This window comes from Pyrus communis, chromosome 1, assembly GCF_963583255.1.
Source record: "Pyrus communis chromosome 1, drPyrComm1.1, whole genome shotgun sequence".
Taxonomy (NCBI): Eukaryota; Viridiplantae; Streptophyta; class Magnoliopsida; order Rosales; family Rosaceae; genus Pyrus; species Pyrus communis.
The window spans coordinates 4,857,890-4,880,485 of NC_084803.1; the positions used below are offsets into that span (position 1 = coordinate 4,857,890).

At 39.4% G+C, this 22,596-nt stretch overlaps 4 protein-coding genes and 1 pseudogene across 6 annotated transcripts; 2 read left to right on the plus strand and 3 right to left on the minus strand.

Annotated features, from left to right (window-relative positions):
* Window positions 1–102: 102 nt before the first annotated feature.
* LOC137730780 (THO complex subunit 5B-like) lies at window positions 103–3,940 on the plus strand. The gene is made up of 7 exons (XM_068469743.1): window positions 103–389; window positions 486–1,113; window positions 1,285–1,619; window positions 1,742–2,001; window positions 2,342–2,936; window positions 3,025–3,156; window positions 3,347–3,940. The coding sequence occupies exons 1-7, from the start codon at window positions 165–167 to the stop codon at window positions 3,611–3,613; spliced, it is 2,442 nt and encodes an 813-aa protein (XP_068325844.1). The 5' UTR covers window positions 103–164; the 3' UTR covers window positions 3,614–3,940.
* LOC137730790 (ABSCISIC ACID-INSENSITIVE 5-like protein 5) lies at window positions 3,938–7,357 on the minus strand. 3 transcript variants are annotated; one of them, XM_068469753.1, is made up of 4 exons: window positions 7,214–7,357; window positions 5,647–6,739; window positions 4,593–4,694; window positions 3,938–4,281 (listed from the first exon to the last, which is right to left on the minus strand). In XM_068469753.1, the coding sequence occupies exons 2-4, from the start codon at window positions 6,724–6,726 to the stop codon at window positions 4,210–4,212; spliced, it is 1,254 nt and encodes a 417-aa protein (XP_068325854.1). In that variant the 5' UTR covers window positions 6,727–6,739; window positions 7,214–7,357; the 3' UTR covers window positions 3,938–4,209. The 3 variants fall into 3 exon arrangements, 2 of the variants coding, with proteins under 2 accessions (XP_068325854.1, XP_068325862.1); XR_011068220.1 differs by lacking the exon at window positions 3,938–4,281 and adding an exon at window positions 4,912–5,020; XM_068469761.1 differs by lacking the exon at window positions 7,214–7,357 and having other exon boundaries at window positions 5,647–7,150.
* Window positions 7,358–13,412: 6,055 nt separating this feature from the next.
* Window positions 13,413–15,265, minus strand: LOC137743763 (UPF0481 protein At3g47200-like). Its single transcript, XM_068483995.1, has one exon. The coding sequence runs from the start codon at window positions 15,121–15,123 to the stop codon at window positions 13,762–13,764; it is 1,362 nt and encodes a 453-aa protein (XP_068340096.1). The 5' UTR covers window positions 15,124–15,265; the 3' UTR covers window positions 13,413–13,761.
* Window positions 15,266–16,400: 1,135 nt separating this feature from the next.
* On the minus strand, window positions 16,401–18,386 carry LOC137708395 (protein DCL, chloroplastic-like). The gene is made up of 2 exons (XM_068447460.1): window positions 17,790–18,386; window positions 16,401–16,802 (listed from the first exon to the last, which is right to left on the minus strand). The coding sequence occupies exons 1-2, from the start codon at window positions 18,255–18,257 to the stop codon at window positions 16,626–16,628; spliced, it is 645 nt and encodes a 214-aa protein (XP_068303561.1). The 5' UTR covers window positions 18,258–18,386; the 3' UTR covers window positions 16,401–16,625.
* A 497-nt stretch (window positions 18,387–18,883) lies between these two features.
* On the plus strand, window positions 18,884–22,094 carry LOC137714911 (glutamate receptor 2.1-like; annotated as a pseudogene).
* The last annotated feature ends 502 nt before the right edge of the window (window positions 22,095–22,596 follow it).

The window sequence follows — 22,596 nt, forward strand, 5'->3', positions numbered from 1 at the left end:
AAATTTAGGACCAGATAAAAATATTCAGTAAAGTTAAAGGGGCGCATTTGCAATAAACTCATAAATTAGTGATAAAGCAATCCTGTTTTTCCTAGGTTTTTCTTTTCCCTTTCAATAAACCATAACGAAGACAGTCACACAGGAAAATCAACTTGAGAGGAAACATGGAAGACGACGAGATAGAGGAGGGGATGCTGGTGGAGGAAGACGCCGCTCCGCCGCCGCCGAAGAAGCCGGGAAAATCCCCGTACGAAATGCTTCAGGAGAGCAAGTTCTCAGTGGAGGACATAGTGACGAAGATGCTCACCATCAAAAAAGAAGCGAAACCTAAATCGGAGCTCCGCGAGCTTGTCACTCAGATGTTCCTCAACTTCGTCACCCTCCGCCAGGTTCTCAAATCTTTCTAGGGTTTCACATTTTTCAAAAATTAGGGCTTTAGGGTTGTTGAATTTCGTGTTTTGTATGATTGAATATTGAATTTGCAGGCGAATCGTTCGATCTTGCTCGAGGAGGACCGCGTGAAAGCGGAGACGGAGAGTGCGAAGGCGCCGGTGGACTTGACGACGCTGCAGCTCCACAATCTGATGTACGAGAAGAGCCACTACGTGAAGGCCATTAAAGCTTGCAAGGACTTCAAGTCTAAGTACCCGGACATTGAGCTGGTCCCGGAAGAAGAGTTCTTTCGCGACGCCCCGGCCGATATCAAGGAGCCGACGCTGTCGAATGATGCAGGGCACGACATTATGCTCAAGAGGCTCAATTTCGAGCTCCACCAGCGCAAGGAGCTCTGCAAGCATCATGAGAAGCTTGAGATTCATAAGAAGGGTCTGTTGGAGACGATTGCCAATCGGAAGAAGTTCTTGTCCAGTCTTCCTTCGCACTTAAAGTCCCTAAAGAAGGCTTCTTTGCCGGTGCAGAACCAATTGGGGCTTCAGCATACCAAGAAGCTCAAGCAGCATCACGCTGCAGAGTTGCTTCCGCCGCCTCTGTATGTAGTTTACTCGCAGTTCATGGCGCAGAAGGAGGCATTTGATGAACAGATTGAGTTGGATATAGTGGGGAGTGTGAAGGACGCTCAAGCTTTTGCCCATAAGCAAGCAAATAAGGAGACTGGTAAGTACTGCTTGACTCTTACTGTGTAGAATCGTAGATACGGATATAAATTTGGATGCCTTATGGTGGTTTGCAGTTGCCCGGTTGAAAACTAATCGATTTTCGACGATTTGGTTTTCGTTTTGGATTTGGTTTTGGCCTGCTTAGCATTAATGTTGTGTAATGGAACAGGCATTTCTACCAATGTAGAGACTAGTAGGGAGGATGATGCACTGGATGAGGAAGATGATGGGCAGAGAAGGAGAAAGCGGCCAAAGAGGGCTCCAGTCAAGCAAAACCTTGAACAGTCTGGACTGTATCAAGTTCATCCGCTGAAAATCATCCTTCATATTTATGATGATGAGGTTTCTGATCCCAAGTCTGCAAAACTTATCACCCTCAAGTTTGAGTTTTTGTTGAAGTTGAATGTGGTATGTGTTGGAATTGAAGGATCCAATGATGCAGCGGAAAATAACACCTTATGCAACCTATTCCCAGATGACACTGGCCTTGAGCTTCCCCATCAGGTTATTTCTCCTCTGTTCGTTTTTTTTGGTGGTCTTCGGTTATCTTTATGCCTCTTCTATTGATGTCTATTATATTAAGTATTCATAATCCTCGGTAATTTTTTTTGTTTTTGTTGATACAGTCAGCCAAGCTCGTTGTGGGTGATACTCTTGCATTTGATGAAAAGAGAACTTCCCGTCCGTATAAGTGGGCCCAGCATTTATCGGGAATTGATTTCTTGCCTGAGGTGGCACCTTTGCTTGCTGCCCCTGAAACTCCAAGTGGTGATACAGCTAAAAGTGATGCTGTTATATCTGGTCTGTCACTTTACCGCCAGCAGAACCGAATACAGACAGTTGTGCGAAGAATTCGCTCTCGGAGAAAAGCTCAGATGGCTCTTGTGTGAGTCACCAGTATATTTAGAGTCTTGAATCGTCAAGAACATTCTGGAAACTCTATAGGATAAGAATAAATGTGGTCAAATCCTAATGCTAGCAATTGTGTTTTGTTTTACCTGGTTGCTACTGCTTTGGTATTTTTCCTGATATAAAGTAGTATGTGTTATGCTTGTTTCTTTGGTGCTTGCTCCTTTCTTTGGATCTTAGCTCCGCTCTATCTGTCTACAACTTGTATGCCTATTAGAGAAATTTTATTTCTTTTGCAAATCCCTTAGTGTTTTGTTTGCAAGTGTGGTTAGGTATGCCTATGTTGAGAAGTTTGGCATTCTTTGATTGGCTTACAGGGAACAGATTGAATCACTTATGAAGCTTAAATGGCCGTCTGTGTCTTGTGAAAGTGTTCCATGGGCTTTGCATACCCCTTTGTGCAAATTGCATGGTTTTTCACCTGTTGGGCCTCCACCTAATGTGGCATCATCTTTGTCTGTCCTAGATAAGGAGCAGGGTCAGGAGCCTATGGATGTCGATTTGGTTGGACGATCTGGTTCTTCGAAGGAAGAGCTGGAGAGTGTCAGAGAAGATGGGGAACTTCCATCTTTAGTTCCAGCTGCATCCATTGCCAATGTTAGTAAACTTGCTCACCATAAAGGAGCTAGTCTTGACCACTCCAGACGGCCGTCCTTACTTTCAAAAACACCTCCAATCAGCAAGGCCAAATCGCTAAGTTATAAGAAACTGGATGAAGATTTAGATCTTCTTCTGGATACAGAGAGTGATCAGGACGAACCTGCACGTGTGCTAGAGGAAGAAAATTTAGCGTCTGTTGAATGCTTTGAGATGGCTGGAACGTCATGGGTGGATTTTGGGGTCAGAGAATATTGTCTTGTTTTAACCAGGAGAGTTGACAGGGATAAGAGGAATATGAAGTTAGAAGCCAAGGTAGCTAGTAATTCATAGAGTCACACTTGGTCATGCTTTTGCTTCAAATATAACTTTTTCACATAGCTTATCATTTCTATTCTGGCAGATTAAGATCAGCATGGAGTATCCATTAAGGCCTCCCTATTTTGCACTCAGTCTTAGCACTATATCTGGAGAAAACTCTAAAGAGAGCGATGACTCTGAGTGCTTCAATGAACTTCGTGCAATGGAAGCAGAGGTAAGCAGCTGATAACATAGGAATTACTATCATGATTAAATCAGTAAGGGGCGGCTTTTGCTCTGCACTTTCACAAGCAAACCATCTAGACTGCATTTATTATCCGATTACCTTACCTTATTTTTTGTGGTGACTACATTGTTGTTCCTCTGCGGAACTGGAATTCACAATTTCCTTTTCGTTCTTCTAGGTCAATCTGCACATGGTGAAGATGTTACCTCAAAGTGAAGAAAATAATATCTTAGCTCATCAGGTTTGTTGTGTAGCAATGTTATTCGACTATTACATGGACGAAGCATCCCCATCTTCTGAAAAGAGACGGAGCACTTCTGTTGTTGATGTTGGCTTGTGCAAGCCCGTCAGTGGTCAGATTGTTGCCAGATCATTCAGAGGAAGGGATCGCAGGAAGATGATATCCTGGAAGGACATGGAATGCACTTCAGGCTATCCTTACTAGACCTGTAGTTTTGGAATCTGAAATGCGAGTCTGGAGTTGGTGAAGGGAGCATCAATGACCTTTGTCACCATTGGCACAGTATCTTAACGGAAACAGAGTGAGCAACATTCTGGTGGTATCGAGGTCAGCTGGTAACTTCTCGTTTGATGAGTCTTACATTCAGTTTGCAGTAGAAGATCAATCGAGAGGAAAAGAACAACCCTCCCTGTGAAACACTCAGTAGTTGACAGTAGGGTTTGTGTCGATCCCAAAGCTAAGGCATATTTGTTTAAACTTGTAAAACGCTCGTGATTACTGTACGAAAGAGATTTTATCGATTGAGGATTCATTCATTCATGGTTTCCTTATTGTTTTAATTATTTCACTTCTTTCGTGTACATAAAATTCTTGAAACATTAACATAGGAAAAAGGTAACAGAAACCAAAGATCCCACAAGTGGTCTGATGCTCAGATGACAAGAATATGAACTAGATACGTAAAGCTCAAATCTACAGCACACACTAAACTCTCAAAAAATCTACACCACTAGACATCATGTCCCCTTTGAATATTTACAGCACCCCTTCCAATCACATTCCTCTTCCCTCCCGGCACTTCACCACGGACCCGTCATCGTTCTTCTCAAGCATCGCTTCTTCCCGCGTTGAAGGTTTAAAATCTCCACGTTCTGCAAAGTGATCAAATTCCAAACGATTCATCAAACTATAAAACGTCGATGTATCCAGAGTCGTAAAAGATTGTTAAGCAGCAATTTTAATGCAGTTTTGAGCCCTTTTCGGTGCGATGGCCTGTATATAAACATTCTTCAACCCCAAGTAATAATATTAGGGCAACTGGTTACACCACATTGCAGAAATGTATTAAATTTATTCAGATTAGGAACGGTACAGCAACTGATATAGTCTTAATTTTGACAAAAAAATAAAATAAAATAGTTCATGTACTGATTTGAAAAAGAAGTAAGAACAATCGAAGTACCTGATTCTTCTGCACTTCCGCCATTTGAGCCTGTTTTTTCTGCAGCTCTTGGTTCTCCTCCTTCAGTTTTGCAACTTCTGCTTCCAATTCCATTGTGTAAGCCTGGCAGAAGCACAAAGACAATGTATTAGAAACACAGAGAAATTATGAGATGCTATAAAATGCAATTATATTAGTCTTCCTCTTTTCGTCCCATGCAGTTCAATCTTAAAGCAGAACTAATGAAGGCTAACCCTTACTAATCAATCTTTTAACGATTCGACTTTATACACACCGACTACTTAACGTTACTTTTCCTTAAAACAAGTGTTTCCATTACCTTGTAATAAACTGGATCCTTAAAACTTGTCATGACTGTAACTTCTCAAAATCTTTCATCTCTTTGACACGTTGAATCGCTATCACATTTACCATTCTCCCGCATGAATCTTTCATGAAGTTTTGGGATACAAAAAGTCATTAGATGATAAATGCAGAAAGGTAAATGTCTAGCAAAATTGATATAATTTGACAACAAGATGAAACTAGTTTAATCTTGATGTCATTGTATTTCTTTTTATTTTTTTAACCTTCTCCAGAACTACTTTTAAATACTAAACACACAGAAAAAACTTAACTGCATCTGCATCCACCATAAGTATTGCTATATAACTTAAACCTATTAAGATGTTCAACTAAAACCTGATCTTAGCCGAAAGGACGAGAGATGTATAACTGTGGTGTTAAGAATCAGCTATGACCTTCGATTTAAGTTCAGCATCTCCTAATCGTATCGAAGATAGCGGCTTAACGCAGATCTATAAGCTTAAACTTTTAAGATGGCATCCACAATCTCTTTAGTTCAAATACTAACTCATACAAACGTACCATCTTTCAAACACAATCAGTGAGCTAATAAAATTTCATACTTCCATTCAATGTTTCTTTATTTACTTTTTACATTTCGGAGCTTGAACTTCTGTATTCTGGTAATTAATATCTCAAATTTACTATAAACTGAAACTACAATATATGTAAGCATGACGAAGCAGCAAAGAATGGAAGACATATTCACCTGCTTGCGAGCTCTGGACCTGGCAGCTGATTCTCTGTTCTTAATCATTCTTCTCTGCCTTCTCTCAACAACCTTCTCCACAGGCCCGCCGCCTTTCCTCCCCCTAAAGCCGCCATTAAACACATAAGGCACCGGTGACACGGATGACGTATCAGTACCATTACTCTTCCCAACCCCATCAGATGACAACTGGTTCGCAGGTGAAGGCGTCGCCACACGAATAGCTCCTGCAACTCCTAATCCAACCATTCCCATCCCTGAACTCGGAGCCAAAGCGCCATTCATACCCTGATCACCGATTCCCATCATCCCACCCCTCATTCCAGGACTACCCAACTGAGTATTTGGCCCAATAGGCAGCTGAGAAGTGTTGTAAGTCACAGGTTGCTGCTTGGGAAATATTTGCTGCTGCTGCTGCGGCAACTGTTGCTGTTGCTGATGCTGATTTGATCTAACCCCATTAGCATTCAATGGCAAATTTGACCCCTGATTCGGAACCTGATGATTATTGTTCTCGGAAACTCGATTCCCCATCACGCCAACCCCGCGATTCAGTTGCTGAAACTCGAATCCCAAACTACCAGAATTACCAAAACGAGACAAATCACCATAAAAAGCAGCACCATTAGGCTTTGGAGCCATTTGTGCATCTTCTCTCACAACCCCAGCTCTTACCAAAAACTCCTCCAAAGTCATCTCCCCCAAAGTCTGCTGCCTCTGAGGCATATTAGACCCGCCGGCACCCGTTCCTTCTTTTGAAAGGTTCTTCCACACTTCATCCACAGTTTTCTGGCTTAGGGTCCGGGGCAGGGTCAGAGAGCCCTGCCTCTGCAGTGACCCACCACCGCCGTGGCCAAGCCCGTCTTGGCCACCAGCGGCTCCACCAGCCGGCGCCATAATCTGAGTCTCTTCAGCCGTCCATATGCTTTTCAGAAGCTCATCCATGTTCATAGACCCAAAATCCTTCCCTGGGCCTCCAATGGTGTTCTGCAACTCCTCAAACGTCAGCGAATAGATCGACGACTGCCTCGCTAACGGCGGCTCGTTCCCAAATCCCTTGAAGTTCATGTTGGTCCCCATTTTTCTGTGAAATCTGATCCAACAAACAGAGCCCCAAAAAAAAAAAAAAAATCAGATTTTTACTTGTCTTTTCCTATGACTCAGAGCTTCCCTTCAGCTCACGGAACTCAACATTGTCAACTTTCACCCATAAAAAACCAGAGTTTGAAAAACACAGACCAAAATCTCAGCTACCCCTCATCAATTCACACTCCAAAGCTCAGATTTTTTTTAATTAAATAACAAAAATCCTGAAAAACCCACCTAAAAAAACGTCACAAAATCCAAGTTCTGTAAAAAATAAAAAAATACCCAGATCAAAAAGCACAACACTTAACACATATCAGCAAGAACTAAGAAGTAAAGACTGAAACTTTGAAGAACCATACTGTCCAAAAACACTAAAAACTATTATAAATTAAGATGAACAACAAAAAGGAGAGAGAGAGAGAGAGAGAGAGAGAGAGAGAATCGGGGTTTTATTTATTTATTTATTTTTATAATTTACCTTTGTTACTACTTTGGGAATTTTTGGGAAAATGTTGGTGTTTCCTGGTGGCTGCGGCTCCTCCTGCTTCTTTAGGACTCTGGTGGAAGCGCCAAGTGTCTGCTGCCCCTTTGCCCCTTCGCCTTTGCCTTTTAAGACACCCGGCACTGCGGAAGGTGCAGGATTATCATTATTTAATTTCTTAAATTATTGAAGTAATGGGCGGCGTGGACCAATCGGATGAGACTGGGGAGGATATGATGCGACTGCTGGCCAATCAGGTTGCGCGATGTGGGCATATCTGGGCCGTCCACGTTTTCTTGAATGGAGGGTCGGATTTGGTGGTTTGAATTTTAATGGTGGTGGCGACGGGATAAGAATAAGAACTAGTGGATTGTAACACGCTCACAGAAAAAGCGTTTGGTCCACTGACGTTAGGTCCGGGGTATTTTCGTCCATCAAAAATGTTTATTTATTTATTTTTTGTTTGGTGCATGTGAAAGCAGTGAGCCGACAACGGTCGGCCCTGAGGACAAAGTTCCAGATATTTCATTTTTTGAACTAGGGTAAAATTAGGGGTTCCATTCGAGTGGGTTGAGCAGGTTATGGTCAATTCAATCCTAATCAGACATTTTTAATTTGAGTTTGTGTTGAGTTCATATTTATGCGAGGTTTTTAGATTTAGATTTGAATTGGGTTCAGATTTATTCGAGTTGGGTATGAGTTTGTCCAACTTTAATAAGTTCAATCTTGTTGCGTATCATTTTATACGATAAATCTCAAGTTTGTAGCCATATAACGTCAAAATCATTTAAAAATCAATTTTACACATCACCATTTGTAGAAAAAATAAAATAGTGTGGGACGCATTTCTAAAGTTTCAACCATGCAAGTTGAAATTATATTACAAGACAATACAAAAGAAACGTAAAAGCATCACTATCATTTATTGTTCAAATGAAATTCAAACAATAAATTTAAGTAAAGCGCATCCAAACTTGTACTTATAGCTTATATGAAATGAACTTGTACTTATAGCTTATATGAAATGAAGTGGACAGATAATGTGCATGAGCAATTCGGGCTAAAAATCAAATTGAGTTTCGGTTAACATGAGTGGCCAAATCATCAACCCAACTCAATTCAATAGATAAACAGATTGAGGTCAGGTTGAATTGGAGCAAGTTTTTACTTTATTTTAACTTGCCCGATTGGATTTAAAATCAAAATAGACATGGACCTATTCAAAATAACTCAATCCAAATTACACCCCTAAGTGAAACACCCCAAAAAAAGAACCAACAAACACTCAACCATTAAGACAAATCAAACGGGTCCTCGCAGCCCCTGCGATACCATCCATCACCAGCGACCCAATCCAAGCAGGCCGGTCCAAGATTTCAGATATTTTCTATCAGGTAAAACCTGTAATTTTAGTTTAACTGGTTGTACGATAATACCCTTGTAATTGTTCGTAATTTTCGTTAATGGACCATGGGCTTCGACCAAATGGAGGAGCGGGATGCGAACGGCTCGCGGCGGGCCTTGTGCTGTGGGGTAAACGCCGTCAGTCAAGCTAGTTGTGCACTATTATTTTTTGGTAAAAAAGAAATAAGTAGATCAAAAGAGAATAAATGAACATAAATAACCAAGTATTGAAAGAAAACTGAGGAACTAAGGACTCGTCTGAAAATATCTTTAAAATGTTAGAAAATACTTTTGATAAAATTAATTTTAAGTTCCAAAAATACTTTAAATATTTTTTTTAAAGAAAAATCAGATATGTACTTCCCGCATAAAACACTTAAAGTACTTTTTCGGAATTCACTTGGATTTTTACTAAGTATCGGTTTCAAAAATATTTTCACGAAAAACGTTTTCGGTTATTTTAAAATCACTTTCAAATGAGCACTAAAACAAAAATGAGGGGAATAAATTTTATAAACTCTTTTTTTTCCGCACATTAACATTTTTGTTAATTCTTCCAGTGTTAATAATTTTTTTAATTTGTTAAATGGCCAAAAAAAGAAGTCAATTGAAAGAAAATTAAGAAACTGAAATAAAAAGAGTACAAAAAGAGAAAATAAGCACGTCGAATCAGTAAAAATAAACGACTTGAAATATTTTTGGTCCAATAAATAGAAACTTGAACTGAAAGTTCATTTTGAACTAAGAAAAGTAGATTTAGATGTAGTTTAGTTTTTGGCTAGAGTATTGTGCTATTATTTGTACGCCAAATCAACATTCTAAAGTAATTTAGTTTATATTAGTATACTACGACAAGTATTTTGATCTCGAAGCATCCATTTTTATTTGTATCCATGGAGATTCTTAGATTTTATTTTACGTCATTAATCATACTTTAATCAAAACTTACATTTTATGAAATCGTGAATTAAGTACGAGAGTCTCGTAATTAGTAAGTGATGTTAATACGAGGATTGATACTGAAAGTCAACTAAAGTTTTTCATGTAATTATATTTTGTAATGTGATTAGAAAAATAAATTTTCATATAGTTTAATTGATCGTTACACTATAGCACACGCAATTATAGAAAGTTGTATGGCTGTAATTGGTAGCCGAATCTCTTTATCTATTTTAATTTGAGCAAATGAAGAAAGTTAGAAGGTCATGGAAGCTCTTGATTTTGACAATCTGGTCCCATTGTCTCACCCTGTAAAATAATCAATGGACGGTGCGGGTTCTTTAGACCTAGATTGTGTAATCATACCACCTTACTCACTTTTTTTTTTAATTTCAGAAAGTTTTGGTTGGTAAACTTAATGTTCTGGCAGTTATTTGATAAATTTCTAAATGCAAAAACTAAGCTGGATAAATCGAATAAGTTCAACAAATTTTGTCTTACAATTATAGTCCATAAGGGATGAGACTCTATAAGAATTGTTTTTACTCGATTCTAACTTTATGTTATCATACAACATCAATTTTTTTACCTAAGAAAGTGTTGGTTACCAAGGTTCAAAATAAAGTACTATTTCGAGTGTCTGGTGAACTTTTGAATGTATGCAACTAGTTTATTAAATTGAACAATAGTTTGACATAATATGTCAGTCACATGTAGAGATGCGAGACTTTATAAGATTGATTCCGACTCAATTCCGATCTTATCCAGTTCTGAACAGCTGACCAAAAGAAATCCATCGAGAGGTATGGTCTTTGTCATACGTAGTGGACTTTTCAAGTGAAGACGTGGATGTTGGAAGTGAAGTTTTTGCTTGTGGACTAAGGTCATTTATGTAAAGGACAATTAGTACTTTGCTATCTCCACATCCAAGGCATGCACTTTGATTCTTTTAGGGTAAGAAAGGGAGGCAGATGAATTGACGATAGAAAAGAGAGGCACATGGTGCTGGCACTATGCAAATTCACACAAAAATTCAATCGATAAACATCATAAGTTGCTGCTGGCAGTCTAAGATTGGAAGCAAAGAAAATGGACAAAAGTTGTCGAGCATGTGCCCCTCCTCCTAAAATATTGCCTTAATAGAACACTTTGTTGCAATGCTTTGTTTTTAAGTTTTCCTCGTTTGGGTTGTAGTCTTTATCCTTTGCGAAAGATTAGTTTTAAAACATGATGAACTAAGTGCATGTGAATTCTCGGAACACAGCTCAACAAGTTATGATTAAGATAAATGATTTCTGCCACGACGCAGAAATTACTTATGACGATAATGCAGAAATCACTTCTGATGATAATATATATCTTATTATAAAACAAATGTTACGGATGATATAATGATTCATTACTTCATTTTACATATAAGCTTTTCTTGTTAATATCGAAGATTAAACTCGTCTATCAAACAATTATAAACGCGTTTCCAAGCAGTATGACTATGAATTACATAGCAGAAAATACTAAAATGGAAAACTAAAGACTTGGAAACTCAGAAGTCATTCATCTGTCACATATGCGTCTATCGCAGTCAAAGACTCAAAAGGAATTCTCCAGGTGCTACTTATTTTAATTAACATCCTCTAATTGGTAGTAGTAGTTGTACTTTAAATTTACTTACTTTTTAGTAGTGGTCGGAGTCTTTGCCCAAAAAAGGTTCGGTTTTTAATAGCAAGTTATCTCTGTACATGGTATGGTGCCACGTTCCCTACAAAAAACCACCAATTCTGGAGGATAAAAAACAAATGAAACATTCTAGAGAAGTATTGCTAATGCTTTCGCAGATGTGAGTGCATAACTGCACAATGCGTACGTGTGTGTTCAATGGATGCCTGCGCGGCACTTGTAGTTCTTACTATAGTGACTGGTAAGAGCTCTTCAAAGTTGAAAACCTCATCCCATCCAATTATTTCTTGGCCGAAAATGGCATTGGATATAGTTGTGGGAACACAAAGCAGCAGTTGGTTTTTTTGGTGTGATAAGATTCAGAATTTGATTGATGCGCCACAACTCGAAAGGAATAGAGAGAAGATGACATTTGCATTTGGGAATGCTATGTAATGCTTATCTTACGATGTTATATAATGAATCAATGATCGCAAAGAAGAGGTTTCCAATTTACCCTCTAAGTATATCTAATATGTATGGATGTTAAGAGGAAAAATTATACAGTAGTGCGGTAGCACCGTTGGCGTTGAGTGGTGTTCCACTAGAATTTTGCCATTTATACAACTTAATACATGTCAACAATAACTTAAACTCTGACGTTAATTAATACCAAAAATGTTGCTAGATTCAATTTTGAGCCAAAGATATCAATTTGCCTAGACCATAAGGCTCTGATTAGATTATTGTTTAGTTATCTAAGATTATCAAATAAAAAGACATATTGTTGGATGATTAAACATAGTGAGTAAGAAAACATATTGTTGTAATCATCATGCAACATTACAAGATATGAATCGACTCCTTTAAGATAGAACAAAAAGGGTCAAATAAGTAGATTGTAAACATTCATGTTTGCTCGGAGAAAATCAATCTTGTAATCGTTTTCGTATTTTCTCATGTCGTAACAAGAGAGTTAGACCCAATCCAATCGGAAATAGCTGAAGTTGACACATTTAGCTACAACCGAGAGGTGATGTGATGGTTGTTATAGCACTCGTCGACGCGACGTCTCGTTTGCTTGGCACTTGGCAGATATCAGTTGGGGATCACCCCGGCAGTGACACGAAACTGAAAGTGTAGGTTAAAGATTGAATGGCTTTTGAGTGCTCTCTAATTAATCGCATAATGCTTGATATCCTTGTCGCTGAATTTGGAGCACTAGATAACGATAATGATACGGGACAGCTGTTGGTTATTGACGGCGATACGACCAATCTGTTTTCTTCTGCTACATAATCTCGTTAAAATGCCGTTATATATGCTTTTCATTCACATTTCTTTTCCTTTTTCTTGTAAAAATAATAATAATAATAATCTCAATGTTTCCAATTTTGAGCAAGATTAGTTTTGATACTGCCTCCCATTTATTGTCTTTTGTGTAAAAAGCAACAGCATTTCAGAGTACGGGTGGATACAATTCGGTTTGCTTTACCTTTAAAATTAAGAACCAAAATGAATAATATAATTGACTTAATTCGGTATTAGTTTGGTATGATCGGTTCTGTTCGGTTCGGAAAAGAGAGGAGGGGAAGAGAATGGGGAGAGAGAGAGAGAGGTGGGAACTGGGAAGGACGTGGTGAAAGCAAAGTGGGAAGAGAGTGAAGAGAGGGGAAAATGGACCAAGTGCAATGGAACTATGATTTGTGTGACAAAACCAGGGCCAAAACTGACTCCATTTTTACAGTTCGATTCAACCTAGTTCATCATGTGAGTCACTCCCATTGTAACTCCAAATCACTGTGGAAACTATGAAACATAGTTTGAAGTGACGAAATGTGTTAGGATAGTCGCGCATGTGCGTGAGTGATCATTGATGCAAGTGTTAGTCATGTTGCATCACAGCATCAGTGACTAGAAGCCACTCACGTGTGTAAACGACTTTCCTAGGCAACTCCTCTTTAAGTTACTAACCGGAGGAACAAAATCATAACCACAAGCTTTTTAAGATTTCTTGGTCCATTTTAACCAAGATTATTTCATAGCCTATGCACACCGTGGGAATTCGCACAGAAACAAGAGATTAGAAAGTGAGTTGGGACTGGATGATTTTATGAATAATTTTGTAAATTCAAATTATTGGAGTGAATAATAAGAATTTACCATATCTACTTATACTTTCCAACATCTTGCTCTTAATAATTTAAAATTGACATATAACAAGCAATATTTCCTTGACGTACAAGTTATACAAAGTCGGATGATTCGACAAATCTAGCTTCATAAACTGCGTCCGAGCTTTCGGAAATGTCTGAGAACGAATCTAACTTATGCTTAAGAAAGATAATTTCGAATTATTTCATAGCTGAATGGGAGTGCGTCTTCAGTGTGAATCCTCATTTGATTGGAATACATGAAAACAAATACAAACCAAGCGAACTTAACAGGAGATAACATTGAAACAAATACAAACAGAGATTTCTCATCAACACTGCATGAGCATGACATTAACTGGGAAAAAGCAACATTGCGAACTGGAAGCCGGTCTACTGCTGCTGCTTGTTGTATGACAGAATGGAATAAACTGTTTGTATCAATGTCAAAACTGTAACAACCCCGACAGTAATGTAAAGATTAATCAATTCCAGGGGATTTCTGAAATAAACTTCTAACTGAGCACGCCACTTGTTCCAGGGTGTCCCACAAAATTTATTCAGATCCTTGTAGAGTCTTGCGTAAGAAAAATTGTAAACGATGATACCATTGGAAAGATTATTCAAGAGCCAGGCCATGTCATCGCCCACAAAATTTTCTATAACTCCTCTCTTGATAAGAAGCTCTACATCTTCCTTGGACTTAATAAGGTGATCCAACAACACAGCATAAGAGGCATATTTACTCACACCGGTTATTGTTTCACACTGTTCATAAGCGACGAGATTTCTAAACAGCGATTCTCCGTTCTTATGAACCCTTATTGGTGGAATTCGCAACACTCCATCTTCGAAGGTTATGTTGAGCATGTCATCATTTTTTCGACCCCTAGCAAGCATGACTCCTGATCCTGCAAGCTCTGTCACAGAGGGAATCGGGGACCACCATAAGGGCTCATGCGCGTCATCTGATCCATACGATCCGATCAGAGAGTTTCTTATGAAGTCGAGTAAATGTTTGCTTCCCGATGGTCCATTGGCCCGTGGATGCTGTATATCCAACTGAAGAGTTTGAACTTGAGGTGGATGCTTGATAAGTCTGTCTTGGTCTAACAGATGCATCCCCAAGCTATGCTCCCGAAAATATTGTAGAGTAATCTCAGGAAGTGAACGAGAACGAGTATGGTTATCGTTACCTGTACTGGTTTCCCGCGTGAGATCAAATAAACGGTCAATAACTCTCCAAGGAAGCTGGTTTTCAAGAAGAAGCAAGTCATTTATAAGCGCCGTGCGCATCCATGACTTGTGGAACACAGGATCTTCGTCCTCGGTTTGCACCTCTCCTGAAGACTTCCTGAAGAGTTCGATAATGAAGCATCCATCAACCACCAGCATTTCCACAAAACCATCACTGCTCATATCAACTTTTTCTTCATAGCTTTTCCGGCAATCTTCTTCTATACCTCTAATAGCTTCGACAAAGTGCTTTAAACCAGTTTTTCGAGTCTGATCTCGCTGAAGCAGGCCATGCAAATACCACAATTTAATTCCTTCCATGGTTTGCAAATTCGATCCACGGTGCAATGGTCCAATTGAGATCAAACGTGGAACATAAACTCTTTCGTAATCATTACGCAGCACATTAGGGACTCTAAATATGGAATGATGACCGCGTAACGGGGACTGCGGCTTAAGTTTTCCTTGAATCGAGAATGCTAACTCTTCATTTTCATTTCTCAAACTATATGCTTCCATTTCATTCGCGTTCCAACTCCGTGTCGATTAATTGAAAATCTGCTTTAAACAGGGGGAAAATAGAATTATAACTCCTACTACTCCCTGCAGCTCTAATATACTTTATGTAAGACTTTTTCCCTCAAATTTACAGTGAATTTTCAAAGTGCTATAGCTTAACACATTTCTGATTTGCCAATATATATGTGTGTGTGTGTGTATATATATATATATATAATTATTATTGGCACTCCAAAAATGTCATTTTGCATTCCAAACTTTTTATAATTAGAAAGAAAAATATACAAGAGTGTAGAATGAACTTTTTGGAGTACTAATAAAAATTCTCTATATTTATATTATACAGGTAATTGACAGAATAAGAGATAAGAACATGTTTGACACATAATTATATAAGTTTTTGTGGAAGAAACTTACAAAGATGATCGGTTTTGATGTAATTAATTCTCGTCGGCCTGCAGGTTCTTGCTCGGATATATGTTCTGAAAATATCTCAGTATTTTATACAAAATGAGATTTTTATATATTTAGTATATAAAAAGATTTGGAATTAGGCAAGTAAAGGGGCACGTGATTCTTGACTTGGAAGTAGCCAAGTAATCGGGCAACGTGATTCTTGCAAAAACCCATTTGGTGATTCGTTTCTTCATTTGATTGGGTTCCTTCAAACTTTTAATGCCTTTTATGTCTCTCAAGCATCGGATATTAAAGTAATACTTCATATGTCATAATACAAGTGGAAGAAATTTTACCAATTGAACACGTTTGGAATCCCAAAGGACCCACTGCATCAATGGATGGAACCCAATATTGTATGTGGCGTGAATTGACTCCCAACCATTGGTGCAAGTGTTTGCCCCCTCTGCATCAAGCATCAATAGCGGGAAGCCACTCGCCCACAAGCACAATAATGTTTTGTACTTGAAGGATTCATGGTTCCTGAGATTGGCATAACTCTTCATTTTGGTTAAAATCAATAAAACTAGTCCTTAAATTTGTCTACCGTCAATCATTTTGGTACTTCTGTAAAATATCTATTAAATAAGAATAAAATAATAAAAATACTCTCAAAATTTGTCAACTCATTTTGGTTCAACCATTTATCGAATTGAGGGTATTTCTATCATTTTGGTCCTTATTTAAAAGAGATTCACAAAAGGAACAAAACGATTGACTGTGGAAAATTTAGGGACCACTTTTATTAGTTTCAAATCTCCGGATTACAGTGAGGAGTTATGCCAATGTCAGGAGCTATTTTAGCTAAAATGCCGAGAGAATAATAGCAAGCCAACACAATTTTATTCATCACAGCATTTACTCCCGCATTTTTACTAAAGTCGCATCATGTACCTTGAAAGAATCTACCATATCTATTACTACTACTTTCCAACATCTTACTCTGTAACAATTTAAAATTGACACATAGCAAGCAATGCGGAACGAACAAAAAATTTTCTTTGACATACAGTTATACGAAGTCAGACGATTCGACAAATCTAGCTTCATAAACCGCGTCTGCGCTTTCGGAAATGTCTGAGAATGAAGCTGTCTGCGTATAAAGGATAATTCTTCCTTATCAGCCCCTTTATGCATTTCCAATATGAAAAGTCGACTAGTGTTCCGTCCTTTTGAACAATGAACAAACATCTTGAGCTTTCAAAATCCGGGTGATAACCAACCTGTCAACCCAAAACGAGAAAAACGCATCACTTAAGAAGCAGATTTACTTTTAATACAAATATAGCATGCTTGAGAAAAACCCCAAATCACTCATCTTTGATAAAGCGTTGGATGCAGAAAAAGTTTTTCGTATTTGGTTTTAAATTTCAAAAACGACTATCTGAAGCCAAGTTCCATCATTTTGGAAGCATATATGCTTCTACATGCACTGCGATCCTTTCGGGATACTAGGGGTGGATTAGCATTTCTTTGGTCAGTTCATTATATTCCTTCTAAACACCATATATCAACAAGTAAGAATTGTTACTTATCGTTCTCAGGTAAAAGCCATATCTGAAACAATACAGATAACTAGATATCTAAGGGGAACTAGAGAGATTGAGCTCCAACCCCCTTCCACAATAAGTGGAGTGTAAAACACTCCCACATTGGAGTGCGGGTGTTTGGAGGGGAAGCGATACTAAAATATGACGAAGGAAGAAGATCACAATCGTGGCCGCCATACCCAAGTTCTCGTAGCTGAGTTTGGAGGATAAAAGATGGATGATGCTTTATGAGTCAGACTTGAATCAAAATTAAATTTAAAAAGTAGTCAAAACCCGAAAGCAATCAAGTCTGATCAATGCCAAAACAGAAATGACAATCAGCTAGCAGAAGCTATCCAGCAACAGGCATATCCAAAAAGATACTATTCATGTTTCTCTAGATGCTCAGTTGCCAAAATCCTCTCACTCAAAAGCACTTCTACAAACGAAAGTCATAGAGATCATACAAAAAATGGGCAATCGGGTAATCGATCCACGGAATTGTAAAGCAGCTTAATTCAAAAGCACCAAAACACTAAAACACTAAAATGGGCAATCAAGATTCAAGACCAACATCCAATAACCAAAATTGGCACCAAAACACTAAACCCCAGAATTGAAAACCAGCTTAATCCAAAAGCAGCTTAATCTGCGACAATTGAACAAAGAAACAGAATTTACCGTGATATAATCGATCCCAGAACCGATCTTCTTCTTAGCTTCAGGATGAAACGGAAGCAGCCTTTGGAGAACAGTCTTCTGATGCTCAGGACTCAATCTATCTCCACTCTCATACTTCCCCGAATGAAGAATCATCCTCACAAACCCTACCAGCGGAACCGTCTCCTCCAAAATCTTATCCTCCCAATCGACCCACTTCCCGTCTTCTCCCTCATCTTCCTCCGAATTCCCATCCATGTCCTTTCCAGACGACACCACCGGCTTCCGGAGCAGTTCCGGGTCGGGCCCCGGCGTCTCGGGCCTCCCAATTCTGCTTCCCCCGTCGGCTCCCGTCTTCAGGGAGCAGAGGCGGGGGTGGGGCGACTTCGCTTTGAGGAAAGGGAAGGATAGAGTTAGGGGGCAGAGCTGGAGGGTGAGGGAGTTTATGTGGTGGTGGAGGAGCGGCGGTGATCTGGAGAGAGATGCCATGGCTGCGCGCCCAGAGGTACTAGTTGCTAGTTGCTGTGACTAAAAGGTGCTTTTTTGGTAATCACTTTTTCTCATAGTTCTTCAAAGTTGAAGGCTTGCAGACCCATCATCAGTTACAGTCAGCCCCTGTAGAGCTTTAGCAGATAAACAAGGAAATGCTTGCGAGGTTCTCTACTCTCCACCTCGCTTCAGGTTTTGGGCCAAGAGCCCAAGCCCAATATAAAAACACTATTTGAGCTTGGATTGTGCTTCGGTCAAGGTGCATGTGTTGGCGCCTGTTGAGTTCTAACCGTTGATGTATTGTGCGCTCCCACAAATTGACGGTCATAGTCACCTAGCCATAACAATTCTCTTGGAAATATGTTACCACGCATATATATATCTACTTATCTTATATTTCTATTTCTCTTAAGGTAATCGCATTGACTAAAAAGAATGTGCTCTTTCTATGCGAGTTCAAATTAACCTATGCTCAATCTAGATTGGTTTAGATTAAAGATACTACTCGTATCGAGATTAAAAAGTAAAGTAGGAAGGCCTAGAGTTGAAATTTGGAGACCTCAACCATGTGTGGAGCTCTTTGCATTATATATATAAGTAGCATATTTGGCATTATCTATCAGTCTATGCAAAGCAACAATTTCAGCTGTCCAATACCACCGGCTTTCGATTCTGCTGCCACCGTCCAGCCCAGTCTTCAGCCCAAAAAGACGAGCACGGTTCGTAGTACAAGGAAGGAGAGCGAGGGAGGAGAGAGGCCATTGCACTGCCGTAGCTACTAAGCTACTGCTGTAATTAAAGTATGATTTTTAACTTCTCAGCTCTAGCACCATAGCTAGATTAAGTTAAATTTTAAGGACTTTTGCGTGGTCAGTTGTCAATTTCTTTGGTAGCATGGACCTTGGTGGTATGAATTTCTCAGAATCTGCAGATACACATATACATAATTACATATGCAGTATATATATATATATATGTATATATTATTCTGAGAGGTTAGCAAGTAGCAGTCCGGTACAAACGCAGCCAGAATTGGGTAGTTAAGGCAACTATACTCACGGATTTTTAGTTCAAGGACGAAAGCTCTAATCGGGACAAAGTCCAAGGACCCACGCTGTAGTTTCTTAGTTGGGGAACTCAGCTCGAGCAACAGCTGCAGGTAAATTTACGTTTGCAGTACTAATTTTGCAACCTTATATTTGCATCACAATATCAGCAATTCGTTTTTGTTTTGCAGCGATCAATCTCCTCATCAGCAAAGAAGTTGTGGCCATTGTCAGAAGACTGACCATGCAGGAAGCAGATCTTATCTCTGAGATTGATAATACCACCGAGAATATTTTTCCCATCATATCCCTTACTTCCACTGCAGCGAGCCCACGATCAGTGTCATTTCAAAGCCCAATTTTCATCCAAATAGCTAACAATATCGTCTTCCACACGCAATGCGTTGCAGCCTTAGTTGGTCATTTCCAATGGCGAAAGGTGACTGCAGTTTACGAGAACAACAATGAGTTTTTCTCCACTTCAGGGATCAAAACTCTCCTCTCTGATTCACTTAGATTGGTCAAGTCAACGATTAAACACCACCGAGACTTCCCATCCTTGTCTTCACTCTCTAACTCGGATGCCTTTGTTGAACAAGAGCTAAAGAAGTTGAGACGCAAGAGAAATAGGGTCTTCATAGTCATGAAATTCTCTTTGCAGTCAGCAGTCATTTTCTTCGAAAAAGTGAAGGAGATGGGCATGATGGACAAAGGCTATGCGTAGTCACAGATGAGATTGCAAGCCTTCTCGATTCTGTTAACACCTCTGTCAAGTATAATGTGCAAGGTGTTATTGGTGTTAAAGCCAATTTTGTCGAAACAACGAGTCATTCAGACAATTCAAAACCAGATTTCGCAGGATATACGGACTACAGTACCCTGACGAAGAAGAAACATCTAGTCCTAGTATCTTCACTCTCTGAGCTTATGATGCAGTTGCGGCCATTACTCGAGCAGTGACAATATTGCAAGAGTGAAATGCTACCTCAAAAGAATTGTCTCAAAATATTTTGTCTACTGCTTCACGAGGTCTCAGTAGCATGCTAGAATTCAAGAATGGTATGCTATCACAACCACTGACATTTAAAATCATTAACGTGGCTGGAAAAAACTACAGAGAGATGGCATTCTGGTCGCCAAGATACGGTTTCTCAAAGAACTTGATGAAAAAGGGGATGGCTACTGGTTTTTCTGAAGTTTTGGGGCCAATCTATTGGCCTGGTGGCTTACAAACAACCCCAAAATGCTGTGCTCCGGTTAATGTGGTTCGGCCCTTAAAAATAGGGGTTCCTGCCAGGGGTGCATTCAAGCAGTTTGTGAACGTAAGATATTACCCTGACAAGAATGAGACACGCATCTCAGGATTTTCAATCGATGTGTTTAAAGCAGCTGTCCAACATCTTCCTTATCAGTTGCCTTACGTGTCCATTCCCTTCAATGGCTCGTAGGATGAAATGGTGATACTGGTGTAAAAAAAGGTAGAGAATCTCTTTCTTCTGGTTTCTCGTATTAACACTACACTGATGACCATTTTAATCTATCTAAAGCAGAGCTTTGATGCAGCTGTGGGTGATTTCAAAGTCATATCTGATCGGTATCATTATGTTGAACATAAGCTCGGGGCTTGAGATGGTTGTTACCGTGAAGCCAGAGAAGCTCAAGGAAAAATCGATGTTCATGCATGCCTTCACCAAAGAAATGTGGTTCCTACTGTTTGTTACACACCTTTCTGTATGTTTGACCGTCTGGTAAATTGAAAATAATGGAGACAACCCCAAATTAAAGGGCACTGGGGCAATGCTTTGGTTCTCTGTCACCGTCCTCTTCTTTGCACACAGTAAGTACTGTCATAGAAAACGAAAACATTCATACTGCTTGTCGCAGTCCCTCGATCGCATACAGCCTAACATGTTTTAATACATATACAGGAGAGCGAGTTCATAACAATTGGGCTCGGTTGGTTCTGGCTCCATAGTTGGTTGTGATTCTAGTTGTAACGGCCACTTTCACACCTCCACGATGACACTCTCTCTCAAGTCCAACCATCTGTGCTTGATATTGAAACTCTTCAAAAAATGAATGCAACCGTTGGTTGTAATGGCAACTCTTTTATTGTTAGATATTTGACCGATGTTTTAGATTTTAGGCCCGAAAACATCAAGGGCATAGCCTTCTTAGGTGACTACCCAAATGCCTTTGAGAAGCAAGATATTGCAGTAGCTTTCTTTGTCGTGCCTCATGCTAAAGCCTTCCTCGCAAAATACTGCACGGGCTACACAAAAACCAGACGTGTTTACAAGCCTAGCGGTTTTGGATTTCTGTGTTTCTTTCTCCCCTCCCTTCCTTAAACATCATGTAGTCATTTTAATTTGTTTCTGTGTATCGTTACATGTACCATACGGATCATTGTCTACATATAATCCTTTTGAAAGGATGGTAATGCTGGAGGTAATCTCGTTGTCTGCTGCAGGTTTTTCCGAAGGGTTCTCATCTGGAGATTGACATCTCGGAGGCAATACTAGAGGTAACTGAGAATGGACAAGTTGAAAAATTGGAAGAAGAAATGCTGACCGGGCTGTCCTCTCCAAACTGTACAAACAAATTGAATGGTGGTCCAATGGGAATAGGTCCTGGTCCTTTCTCTGGCCTATTTCTAATTTCTAGTCTTGCTTGTTCATTGGCAATTTTGGTTGTAGTTGCACGTACCGCGGGTAAGCATCTGCGAGACTTGAGCTACACGCGACTATGAGCAATGTTAATCGACAAAAAAATGTGGAGACACTTAGCCTAGAGCTACCGATTTGTAGCTCAGTCAATGGCATGCTCTTAATCGACTAATCAAGTCTCTTGTAAATTTATATCATTATTCAGTTCAATGCATCGGCATACAAAAGTGTGTCTAAAAGTTGAGTGGCAAAAACATGAAATGCATTTACTTTAACTACATGCAACCTTTTCAAAACTTATCTTTTTATTATCCAAAAAAAAAAAAAAAACAATTGGGACCCTCCACATGCAGCACGATGCGGATTTTCTTTAGAAGAACCATCTGTATTAAGTGCAATCTAAGAAAATTAAGGAGACCAAAGCTTGTGTGTTCAATTTAGATTGGAAGACCTCAAACAGTCAAACATGTGCGGAGCTCTTTGGATTATGTGTAAGTGCCATATTGGGCAGTATCTATCAGTCTACGCATATTGGGCGGTTTTCGATTCTACTGCCACCGTCCGGCCCAGTCTGCAGCCCATAAAGACGGGCGCGGTTCGTAGTAAGGGGAAGGAGAGAGAGGGAGA